This window comes from Gavia stellata, chromosome Z (assembly GCF_030936135.1).
Source record: "Gavia stellata isolate bGavSte3 chromosome Z, bGavSte3.hap2, whole genome shotgun sequence".
In the NCBI taxonomy this organism is placed as follows: Eukaryota; Metazoa; Chordata; class Aves; order Gaviiformes; family Gaviidae; genus Gavia; species Gavia stellata.
The window spans coordinates 20,271,767-20,284,328 of NC_082637.1; the positions used below are offsets into that span (position 1 = coordinate 20,271,767).

The 12,562-nt window shown below is 56.7% G+C and overlaps 2 protein-coding genes across 2 annotated transcripts; both read right to left on the reverse strand.

The window, feature by feature from the left end:
* Positions 1–6,648: 6,648 nt before the first annotated feature.
* On the reverse strand, positions 6,649–8,987 carry MCIDAS (multiciliate differentiation and DNA synthesis associated cell cycle protein). Its single transcript, XM_059833454.1, has 5 exons — positions 8,787–8,987; positions 8,380–8,452; positions 7,777–7,991; positions 7,535–7,645; positions 6,649–7,137 (listed from the first exon to the last, which is right to left on the reverse strand). The coding sequence occupies exons 1-5, from the start codon at positions 8,985–8,987 to the stop codon at positions 6,649–6,651; spliced, it is 1,089 nt and encodes a 362-aa protein (XP_059689437.1).
* Positions 8,988–10,991: 2,004 nt separating this feature from the next.
* On the reverse strand, positions 10,992–12,315 carry CCNO (cyclin O). The gene is made up of 3 exons (XM_059834285.1): positions 11,942–12,315; positions 11,672–11,857; positions 10,992–11,477 (listed from the first exon to the last, which is right to left on the reverse strand). Exons 1-3 carry the CDS (start codon positions 12,203–12,205, stop codon positions 10,992–10,994), a joined length of 936 nt encoding a protein of 311 aa, XP_059690268.1. The 5' UTR covers positions 12,206–12,315.
* Positions 12,316–12,562: the final 247 nt, after the last annotated feature.

The following is a 12,562-nucleotide window of genomic DNA, read 5'->3' on the forward strand; positions in this document are numbered from 1 at the left end:
TTACAGTTCACAGATATTTCACCCATTTTTTTATTTCCCTCCTTTTTGGGGTTTTTATGGTTTGTTTTTTTCACAACAGTTGACTCTACCATCATGCTGGGGTTGTAAGATTAGAAAGGAGGGGGCAGGAGCTGAACATGGGGTTACAGTGTCTGACCTACCACTTCTGGGTCTGTTCTGGGCCCTGGTGTAAGACCACAACACGATGAGATGACGAAGGAGCAGGCAGAGTAGGCTGCCTTAGACTAACTGCTAGGACAAAGGGACTGAAAGCCTAAAAAAAAAGGGAAAAGCTTTCTTACAAAATTTCCTCGATGGCTGGCAACCAAAATACATTGTGAATTTTTTCTGTGATAGTGTAAAGTCACTTGTCTGGTATCTTTTGTTCAGAAAATTACTCTTTTAAAAATGCAATTTGTTATTCACAGTGCTATGAACCCAAAAGTCACTGCTAACCAATTTGGACTATAGAACAACAGAAATTTAAAAAACTAAAACTGTAAGGGATTCCTTACAAATACCTTTAGTTTTGACTAGAGAACTGAACACAGCCATGAACAAAAATGGCTTTTTCTGAAAGAGTTCAGTGATTTGAAATACATTTTTAATGTGCTGATCCTGACCAATTTCTAAAGCTTTTTCAACAACAAAAATGTGTTACAAAAACTACAGTTTGGCTTGCAGCATGCTTCTTTCCTACTTCTCTTCCATACATGCCTCTCCTTACTCCTAGCTCTCGTATCAGCTAGTTACAGTCCTCCCAGAGGCCGGATGAGTTCAGGGCACAGAGAAGAGACAATACATGGTCATGAAGAGCAACCCGAGCAGATCACAGGAGATCAGGATCCCGTCTCTTATTTTGTCAGAGACACGTGCAGTGACCGATTCCAAATCAAGTTACAGCTCTGTGCCTCAGCTTCCTGAATGTAACCAAGATATAAGATGCTCCCTTTCATATCACACCTATCTTTTTGGAATCAAGGAGTCTCCAGGCTATCTTCTACTATGTGCGCATGCAGGGCACCGTGGCCTCTGTGTGCTATTGCAGCACAGCTTAAAAGAACGGCAGTCCCATCAGCTTAGAAGAGAAAAATGTCTCCAGCAGATCTCCATCTCTACTCCCTCAGCACTGTCATAAATGGGAGCTCACCTGATGTCTAGGACAATTCAGCTGTCACCACAAATCCCCAAGCAGTAACTATTCATCATTCACGTTGCAAAGTGCTGAAAAAAAGGGCTGCGTTTTAAGGTACCAAGACAGCTGTACACGTCACTACAAAAAGGCTTAAAAGAAAGGACATTTCTACTGTTCAAGGATATAGAAGAGAGACTTATAATTGTTAATATCATTTATATAATGCCTACAAATGTGGTCAGAGTTGAGATTTCCCTGCAGTTCCTCCAGGGTGTGGAGGCTTACTGCTGAATCAATGTGCTATCAGTGTCCCCCAACTCTGAAAGCCTGAGCAGTCCATCCAGAGGGATTCAGGGAAATCCCTGGTACATGGACTAAAGCTGTTTGAAACTGTAAAGCATCTGCTGAGGTGAGCTTTACTCAAATAGAAATATGAGATTCAACACCGGAGTCACTGCCTGAAATGGTTGGATGGAGCTTTGAGCAACCTGGTCTAGCGGAATGTGTCACTGCCGATGGCAGGGGATTGGCACTAGATGATCTTTAAGGTGCCTTCCAACCCAAAACATTCTATGAAATCCTAACACCTGTGCCATAAAAGAGATCAAAGCACGAAATGTAACCATCTTCTGCACGCTTGGTATCTGTCAGCCTGTGACAGAGAGACTTACATGAAGAATGTATGGGACTACCCTCACAGGCTTTGCAATAACAATTTAGTGGGTGAAAAAGGGAATAAACTTCAATAAATTTCCAGCTACCCTATTTTAACAAGTGAGTTCTAATTGTAACTGCATTACCCACACAAGAAATCTGGAGACTTTACCAAAAGTGATCACATGTGAATAACCTTGAAGACACTTACTAATTTTGGTTTTTTCATAGTATTTTGTTGAAGAGTATAAAGTAAATATTGAACGCAAATAGTCACCTGCTATCAGAGTTTGAACAGGTGCTGGGTGCAAGGCAGACTTTAAGACTGTTTCTGATACACCTATGAAATAGTTGTGCCAAAGCAAACTACAGCCTCTTTTGACCTCATTAGATTTAGTTGTTCGTTAAGACTGTGCAATGCAAAATGTAAATAATGGCTGCTGACCAGAAGTAAGTAAATGTTTAGAAAAGATGAAGAGTGCTGCTGCTGTCATATAAAACTGACTGCAGAATGCTTGTCTTTTCCCTGAAGTTAGACATAGGGGTAATTTTCTTTAGAAAAATACTCAGGAAAACAAGGGGAGAAAAGTCAGTGAAATTCCATTTCTCTTTAATCACTGAAAAGAAGAGCCAAAACCAGTAGGAGCAGCTTAGTACTGCTGCTACAGAACCATAGCCATGTTACGGTCTGATCTCTAGATGATTACCAAGCGTCTGACCACCTCGTGCCTGCCAGCCACCAGCCAGGGTCTGTGGCAAACTGACGGGAGCACCGGCTGCATCTTTCTCACGAACGTTAGCTTCATCTGAATGGGAGATGTAGAAACCCATGTGCTTCAAAAATGGTAGTCAGGCCAATTGAATGTCATAGAAAAGAATCATAGAATTATATAATTGTTTAGGTTGGAAAAGACCTTTAAGATCATCAAGTCCAACCATAAACCTAACACTGCTAAGTCCACCACTAAACCACATCCCTAAGCGCCTCATCCACACATCTTTTAAATACCTCCAGGGATGGTGACTCAACCACCTCCCTGGGCAGCCTGGTCCAATGCCTGACAACCCTTTCCCTGACAAAATGTTTCCTCAGATCCAATCTAAACCTCCCCTGATGCAACTTGAGGCCATTTCCTCTCATGCTATCACTTGTTACTTGTGAGAAGAGACCAACACCCACCTCTCTGCAACCCCCTTTCAGGTAATTGTAGAGAGCGATAAGGTCTCCCCTCAGCCTCCTCTTCTCCAGACTGAACAACCCCAGTTCCCTCAGCCGCTCCTCATAAGACTTGTGCTCCAGACCCCTCACCAGCTTCGTCGCCCTTCTCTGGACACGCTCCAGCACCTCAATGTCCTTCTTGTAATGAGGGGCCCAAAACTGAACACAGGATTCGAGGTGCGGCCTCACCAGCACCGAGTACAGAGGCACGATCACCTCCCTACTCCTGCTGGCCACACTGTTTCTGATACAGGCCAGGATGCCGTTGGCCTTCTTGGCCACCTGGGCACACTGCTGGCTCATCTTCAGCCGGCTGTCGACCAACACCCCCAGGTCCTTTTCCACTGGGCAGCTTTCCAGCCACTCGTCCCCAAGCCTGTATCCATGTCACCAAATTCATGCCTGTGTTTTTGTACAAGTTGATATGAATACCAAAACAAGGGCATTTCTGTTACAAACACATTGGAGAGTACCCCGGATTCGTGAACAGGCAACGTTTTCTATTTATGACCCATTTAACAACCTTGGCAACCCCCACAGGAAAACGCCGTGCCAACACCCAGCCTGGGGTATTGCCTTTAGACCAGGGAACAAGTAATATTGCTGATAAAAAAGCCTTTCGCTAGTTATAATTATACCAAAAGCCCTATGCCATTTCTAAATACCTCCATCCAGGTCCCTTTCACCTTTGCCATCTTTAAGAGACCTAAAATTACTGACTTAATATGCACTTATTTACTAAAAGATTGTTCCTTTTTCTAGTATTTCTTTTTAATCAAGCAGTACCTTGAGGTCTGGTGCCATTTTTTAATTAACACCTAAAGATTTTATCCAATGAAAAACCCACATGCCCAGAAAAAGGCTTACGTGGAACTGAGGTGCTTATGTTCAAAACACAATCACTAACCCTTCTCCTGGCACCCCTCCACATTAAAAGTTATTTTTCTGTTTCACCTCAAAGTCCCAGCTGCCCACAGTTCTGCACCGCCACATGTCCACAGCCACCCATCCCATGGCCCGGAACCAGCAGGGCAGGGAAAGGTGGGGAAAGCTTACTTACGAGCAGGAACAAGGCGCATGAAATGTCATTGCACCTACTTTATTTTATTTCTGCTGGGGGCTTGGCCAGCTCCCTTCACCCATTGCACGGACCACGCACCACCAGGGAGAGAAATCACAGTGAACATAAACCACAGACCAGCACGTTCACCCGTCCGTCACACCTGGATGCCCAAGAGCTCTGCCCTGTGCCCGGTGGCACAGATCCTGCCCCAGACACTAAGCATAAAACTGGATCTGTTTGGACACGAGTTTTCTTAGTGGTTGGCTTCCAGCTTCTCCAGGGATCAGCTTCTGATGGAACAACCACGAAGAATGAGCATGCATCAAGGGGCTGGGCTTCGTCCCCTGGTATCCCACCAACTCCCGCCTAACCAAAAGACAAAGGGCACCAGGAGCCTTTTTATGTTACTGTCAGCAAAAACAGTCAACTGTCTGCTTTCATCTGTGGAAGAGATTTGTCCACTTTTTATGAAGTTCCTGCACGGAAGTGGATGCATAAGTGTGAATTTAAAGTACAGCTTTATAGTTTAAAGGAGATGTTTACAGTGCACCACTGTAACCTGTTTATAGTGTTTATATGTTTATAGTGTTACACCATGTTATACCATGTTGCATACCAAACACCTTTTTCCTTTTACCAGTTATGTGTCTATATGTCTGATGATGCTCCTGCGAGTCTCAGTGAGAAGCATCTTGGTCTGATGAGCCAATTTACAGCCCTTCCAATTAACAGGGATTAAAACTACATAAATTTTAGAAAGACATCTGTGATAATTTTCTATTACTTTTAGATGACAACTCAAAATTAGTCAAGGATACTTCTAACATAGAAACACTATGAGTAAAAGTAATCAGTGGAGATGAACTATAGCAGAGTAACTGCAAAAGTAGGGGGATAAACATGTATTTGTAATTCTGAAAAGACTTGAAGTAGCAGCAAGAACAACACTGGTGACAATCCAACAGGGTGATTACTTTATTGTTGCATCCTACGAGAACTCTACAGTTTTTGTGTGTCCCTTTATTTCTGAGGATTTAATAGGCTTATGAGCATTACAAAGTCGTACACACTATACCTTTTGTGTTTGACTTCATAAAACACATGGAGAGGAACTGCAGATATCTATACCAGCTGCCTTATGTTATCAGTTTATTCCCTGCTGAATTCAATGCAGCCAGGCAGGTTTTGTCTCTCCTGGCCACTGCAGAGCCGCAGCTTTCACACAGCATTTTGGCCAAGGTGGCAATGGTCTTTCCTTAAATACGAACTGCTCTGGAGTCGTCCCAGGGCTGAGCCCTTGGCATCCCAGACAGGGCTTCAGTACCTCCCCTGCTAGAAAATGTCAGTGCTGCAAACACGAAGGACCACAAATATGAAGGACCACAGATGATGAAGGACCACCTCTGCAGTCTCCTAAGAGCCACGTAACTCCGTGACATGCTGGCGACAAGAACCATTCTCCCCCCTAATACAGTCTCTGCTTGCCAAAAGTACACCGCTGCGTGCGGGGTTGCAGCTCCCCTAAGAAATCTGCCACTGGGATGATGAAGTAGTGCTGCCACCTTAACCGTCACACAAGCCTGTTACAGTCGGATTGCTGTTCATGTGCATGGACCCATGCAAGAATACTGGAAAATACTAGTATTGAAAAGCAGAAAAACTGGTAACTTCACAGACAGAAAACCTCTACCCTGGGTGGAGTGCCTTCATTCACTTAATGTGCCACAGCAAAAGAAACTTCAGGTACCATTTCAGATGTGCTGTCAGTGGTTCAACTTTCCAACTAGCGAGTGCAAGTGAAATGTATCCATTCAGAACAATTTAATGTTATTCACGCTTCTTTTTACTTGAGATAACATCACTGAATGTTAACAGAAGCATGCTTTACTCTAGAATTTTCCGCGTAGGCCCATCAAGGAAAGTAAACTTGGTGTAGATGCTCAGCTTTCTGTTATCTTTGCTCTAATGAAAGCAAGTATACATACCTGATGCAAAAGAGTGTTTGCATGAAATCAGTATAAATAAATGGCAATTTTAAGCACCATTTAATCACCACGCCAAGTGCAAAGAGACACCTACAGCTGCACACATGAACGACACAAGTGCCATTTGTAAACGCTGTGGATGTAAAATTCCATGACAGGGAAGGTGCATCGCCTTCAAACCGCTTGGGACGGACGGCCTGCCCGTTTTCACACCCGCCAGCTGCAGTCCCTGTCCTGTTAGTCCCATTTTTCCGCTCAGCTGAGTCAAATCTCCGGATACAAGCGGGCGGACCTTCGTTTAACCTCTACGCTCATTACATTCATGAGCGAACTACTGAGGGCGAGTTGCCGGCTCGGAAACCACAGCTCTGGGTGAAGCCCGGCGACGGCGGCAGTGCCCGGGGCCCGCTGCCCCCCGCCGCGCCTCTCCCTTCTCTTCTCCCGCCTCCAGCAGCGGGGGAACACCCGTTTTCGAGGAGGAAAAGGGGAGCGTCCCGCCGGGCGGGGTGCCCTGCCAGCCCCGCGCCGCGGCAGGCCCCGCGCCGCCTTGCCCGGGACACGCGTGGCCGCGGCCGCGGGGGCCGGCGGGGCCTCAGCGCGGCACCCAGCGGAAGCGGTACCCGCCGGCGACGGTGCGGAGGGTGAAGGCGTTGCCCTGGGGGAAGGCCAGGGTGCGGATGCCGCCCGCCTCCCCCAGGGCCGCCCGCAGGCTGCCGCCCCCCTCCAGCCCCCCGCCGACCGGGCGCGGGGCGGCGCGGCCGGTGCGCAGCCCGCGGAAGGCGCCGTGCAGGCGCGGGGCCGGCCGCGGGCGCTTGGCCGTGGGGCTGCCCCCCGGGCTGCCCCCCGGGCTGCCCCCCAGGCTCCGCAGGGCGGCGCGGCACTTCTCCGACACCTCCCGCAGCATGGCGTCCACGCCCGCCGCCTCCTCCCGCCGCTCCGGCCACCCGCGCCCGCCCCAGATTCCGGCCGGGGCGGTGGCGGCGGCGGGAGGAGGAGGTGGAGGATGAAGAGGAGGGGGAGGAGGCGGGGGAAGAGGAGGAGGAAGGGCCGCCTCGTCGGCGCACTGCGGGAGCATCAGCGTCTGCCGGGGAGAGAGTGCGAGTTCCGCGGGCTGCGCCGCAGCGCGCATCCCCGCGCCGCCCTGCCCCACACTGCCCCATCCTGCCCCGAACTGTGCCACGCTGTCCCCCTCTGCCCTACACCGTCCCGCACTGCTTTACCCCACCCCACACCAACCCATCCTGCCCCACCCTGTCCGGCACCACTTCACCTCATCCCACCACACACCGTCCTGCCCTGCCCCACACCACCCCATCCTGCAGCACCCTGACCCACACCTCCTCACCCCCTACATGGCCCTGTCCCACCCCATGCTGCTCGGCCTCATCTCGCACCCTGTCCCACACCGCAGCCCCCCACCGCACTGTCCACCAGCTGTGCTGTGGGGCAGCCAGGCCAGGTGGGGTGGCAGCACTCACGTCAAGGACGGCGGCCAGCTGCCTGGCCTGGCTCGCCAGCTCCTTTAGCTGCACGTTGCTCTCCCTCAGCGTCGCCAGCTCTTCCTGCCTCTGCGTGAGGGTCTCCTGCAGCTGCGAAGGACAAGTGGGGACAGGGCGATTGGGACAGCCCCCCAGCACACCAGGGCCATGCAGCTGCCTCAGCAGGGTGCGAGGGAGAGAGACCCAGTGCAGGCCCTTGGGGAGGGCTTGGGGGTCCCCACCTGGCTGTTTGCCTCCAGGGCATCTCCCAGCGCTTTCTGGTGCTGGTCCGCCAGGTCCCTCCAGCACGGCTCGGGGGAAGGCAGGTGCTGCGGGGGCACCTGCGCCAGAGCGCTGCTCTCCAGCTGCGGGGTGCAGGGGCCAAATGCCACCTCCTCGCCAAGTGAGAAATCAAAGTCGGCACAGTCCAGTGGTGGTGGCACTGAGGTGGATGGATCTAGTAGGAATAGCCACAGGCATTAAGACAGAGGCAGTTTTTCACATCCTCTCTTCCCTCGGACCCCAGCACACCGTTCCAGTTCTGAGCATCCCTCTGGTACTTCCCGGCATGCCTTTACTCTACTGTGGCAGCTGTGCACCCTAAACCTGTGTGGATTTAACTTCTGTCTCCCATGGGGGAAAATTCAGTGCCAGCCCAGGTCCCTGTAAGGGGGTGTGCAGGGACGTGCTGCCTTACAGACTGTCCCAGGCTGGGACAAGTGTGCAGTGAGTGGCCATCCAACAGCCCAAAAACAAAGCAAAAAAAGAGGAGACTGAACGCAGCGTGACTGCTGATATGCACACGCAGCTGTGTTTGGCTCACGTAAAGAAAAATAACTACTTGCCAGATATAAAGTCATCGACAGCATCTCTGAACTCCTGGAAATCAAACTCCGGTCCGTCCTGGAAGCAGGGACCCTGGGAGGGGTGAAAGAAACGTGCCAGTGAGCAGGACCCAGGGCTCAGACCTGCCCGCGCTGCCCACTGCTGCCCATGCTGTTTCAACACTGACTGCTGCCTGTGCTCAGCACCTTCCCACAGCCCCAGCACCCCCAGGCGCCCGTCCCCTGCCCTGCCCATGCCGCTAACCCATCTAACACGTGGGACAAGACGCTGTCCTCCACTGTGTCCATTTCTCAGGTGGGAAGCCTGAGGCTAGAGGGGTGGCCAGCACCCATCGGCTTGATGGGGCCACCCCCTCGTGGGTGCCCTGTGCTGGGGGTGGCCAAGCCTGCCCCAGCTGGGGGTTTACCTGCTGCAGGGTCACAGGGCCAGCTGGGGTGGTGGGAAGGATGGGGGCACAGGCTGCCAAATCCTGCCAGTCAATGGTGGTGAGCACTGGGGACAGTGAGAGACAGGGGTGAGGAGCCCGGGCAGGGATGAGCATAGCCAGGGGGGCGCGGCGAAATGGCAAGCACGTCCGGGGGGCATCCTCGAGGGGCACAGACAGCATGTCCGGGGGGCATCCTCGAGGGGCACAGACAGCAGATGCAGGGCTCAGGAGCACGGTGGGGGGCACCAGGGGGGACACTGTGGGGGGCATGGAGGGGGGGACATGGCCCGGGGGACACGCTGGAGGGCATGGTGGGGGTGTCACCGCCGGGGAATGCAGGACTGGGGAGCACGGCGGAGGGCACCAGGGGGCCGCGGCGGGAGGCACAGGGAGGGGGACAGGGCCGGGGGCTCGGGGCTCTCTGCCGCGGACAGACTCACCGACGGCGGGTGCGGCGGGGGCCGGCGGGGCGCCGCTGCGGCGCGCGCGGGGCGGGGGCGCGCGGGGGCTGAGGGTGGCCGGGGAGGTCCCCGCTGCCCCCGCGCCGGGCCGGGCCGGCTTCTTGGCGAGGCGGGCGGGCGGGCCCTGGACCCTGTTGGGGCAGATGCTGCCGAAGGCCCGGCGGCGGCCGCCCTGCTCCATGCTGCCGTCGCGGCCGCGGCCCCGGCCCCGGCCCCGGCCCCGGCCCCGGCCCCGGCTCCGGCGGGCGCCCTTCGTCCCGCGCCCCGCTCAGCGCCGCCCCGCGGGCAGGGCCGCGGGCCGGGGCGCGGGGGGCCGGGGCCATGCCGGGGGCTGCCCGCCCGCCCGCCTTCCCTCCGCCGAGGCGCGGAAACCTCCCGCCGCCTCCCCAGGCCGCGCCGGCGGCTCCCGCGCCCGCGGAGCCCTTCCCCGCGCCCGCGGAGCCGGGGCGGGCCGAGGGGGCTGCCCCGCAGGGAAACCCGAGGAGGGGCGCTGCCGGCCCCGCTGCCGGCGCCCCGCCCGCCCCTCCGTCCCGCGGCCCCCCCTCCAGGTCCCTGCCGGGCCGCGGGTGAGCATCACCTTGCGGGCCGGGCTGGTTTTAGGAGGGTATTTATTAAATGCTAGGGTGGGGGTCGTCCGCGCTGAAAGCGTAAGGTGGGGGCAGAAAAGAAAGAAACCAGCCGGCGGCACCCTGACTTTACCGAGCGCAGCCCGGGGAGGGGGTCCCCCGCCGGCAGCGGGTCCCCCACCGCTGCGACGCCGCGCCCAGCTGGAATCGCCGAGGGGGCTGGCGGAGGGTCAACCGGCCCTTAGCCTCCTGTGACGGGCACCTTCTGCCGCAGCAGCTGGGACAAGTTTTCGCTCCTTCTGCCCGAAGACCTGAGGCCAGGCAGGGCTCGGAGCGCAGCCCGGCGTGTGGTTCACCCCTTGCCCGCTGCCCTGAAAGGCGGGCACCCCCGAGGGCAGCCTTAGATGTGTACGTGCTCTTTTGCCATCACTTCTGTGCACAGGTACAAAGGCAATGAAATGAAGAAAACAGAGTATTTTACAACATTGGGACTGTTTTCTTCCCTTGAACGTTTCCCCTGCTACGGTGCCAACTGGGTTAGGACCGTGCACCTGGATTACGGATCTGCTGGAAAAATAATAACCAGCTGTTTTATTATTCAACATTTTGGTTTCCTACACTTAGGTCAGTGTATCTAATGTTTTTTTTCCCCGAGCCGTGACAAAGCCAGCGCGTGTCGGTTTGACATGGGGAATGACGCCATCGGGCATAATTATTTTGGGGGGCGTTGGAGTTAACTGTTGGGGTGAACTCGTTCTGTGCCAAAGTGTTTCCTCGCCCAGTGCGTAAACGCACCGCCAGCAAATAAACGAGTGCGGGTGACACGTAGAAAAGAGTTTATTCAGCGTTCACTTGGTCCTTCCACCGTTACCTTTGTGGACCACGCTCCGAATAAATAATACAGTACTTGAGATTCTGCATATTATTTACATGCTGGATTTTAAAAAACAGCAAAGGGACAGTGCAACTGACATACAGTAACATCATGTGCAAAACGTGGTCTAGTTTTTGAAACTCCAGTGACACTAACGCTTAGCTGAGAGGCTCTCCATCAGCCCCACGGAGCAGGAACGACGAGCCCGCACGCAGCCAGCCCAGCCCGAGGCCGGGCCGAGTACCGCGGTGGCCGGCGGCACAAGCGACGGGCGGCGTCGCCGTCAGCGGCCGCCCCGCAGCCAGGGGCACTTCTGGGCCACCGCCGGGGGCAGGAGGAGCGGCAGGGACTGCCCGTTCAGGGACACCAGGAGCTGCAGCCGGTCCATGCAGTCCCGCAGCAGCCCCTCCGGGTAGCCGCTGACCCGCAGGTCCAGGGGGCTGCGGTGGCGCAGCAGCCGGTCCGCCAGCCCCAGGCTGCCGGCGGCCAGCAGGGAGGGGGCGTATTTGGTGAAGGCGTAGTCGGCCAGGCTGAGCTCCGCGACGCCCCCCGCCAGGCTCCTGGCGTCCGCCGCCTCCCCCGCGTCGGCCCCCCGCGCCTCCAGCCGCACCTGGCTGAAGTGCTCCAGGAAGAAGCTGACGGTGGGCGCCGCCAGGTCGAAGCCCAGGCGGTGCAGGACGATGCACTCCAGGTTGCGGAGCTGCTGGCGGGTGAAGGCGCCGCAGCAGAGGGCGAGGAGCTCCTTCACGCTGGGGGGGTGCACCTCCACCTGCGAGGGGGGACAGAGGAGGGGATGCTGCAGCCGGGGGAGCTGCGCGGGGCGGGGGGGAAGGGTGCGGAGCCCGGCCCGGCTGGGGCTGAGCTGGAGCCGGAGCCGGAGCCGGAGCCGGAGCCGCTCGGGGCGGCCGAGGAAGGCTGCAGAGAGCCCGGAGGAGGGGCAGCCGGGCTCCGGGGCCGCCCTACCTGCTTGCAGGCGATGAGCAGCGCCGTCACCCCCAGGAGCTGGAAGCAATCGGCGGCCACGGGGGTGGTGGCGAGGAAGCGGTCGAGGGTGTTGACGGCCAGGCAGAGCGCCTCGAAGGAGAGCCCGAAGTGCCGGTGCACGGGGATGAGCCAGCTGACCAGCTTGCAGCGCGCCTCCGCCGTCACCTGCGGCAGCGGGAAGGGGGGTCAGGCGGAGTCGGCACCGGGCTTCCCCCGCCCGCCCCCCGCCACCGTCCCCGCTGCCCCCACCTGCGGCTGCCGGGCGAGCGGCTCCCGCGGCTGGAAGCGGCTCTCCAGCCCCTTGCGAGAGCGGTACCAGCTCTCCCCGTAGTCGCGGAAAGCCTGCAGCTCCTGCGGGCTCTCCCCCACCGCCGCCGCCGCCGCCGCCGCGGCCGCCGTCCCCGTCCCCGTGCGCCGCCGCCGTGCCGGGCGCCGGGGGCAGCGGCCGGGGCAGCCGCCGGGGCCCCGCCGCTGCGGGGTGTCGCCGCGCCGCCCGCTCGCCGCCGTCACCATGGCGGGGGGCGGCCGTGCCGGCTCCACTGCCGGGCGCGGCGGCGGCGGCGGCTATTTGAGCGGCGGGGAGGCCCCGGGGCCATCACCGCCCGCCCCCCGGGCACCCCCCCCCTGCCCCGCCCGACGCGGGGCTGGGCACTGCCGGGAGCGTCGTCTCCAAAACAAAATCCGCAACGGGGCCAAAAAAGGAACCGAGTTACCGAAACGCCTGGCTCTTCCCTAAGGCTTTCCGCCGGGTAAGACGGCTGTGGCGGAGTCGCCGTGGGACTGCGGCCTCCAGAGAACGCGCCGAGCACGGTCCGCTCTCCCGGGCAGGGCACGGAGAGCAAACGGGGCAGAAGTGCCCTGAAACCAGTC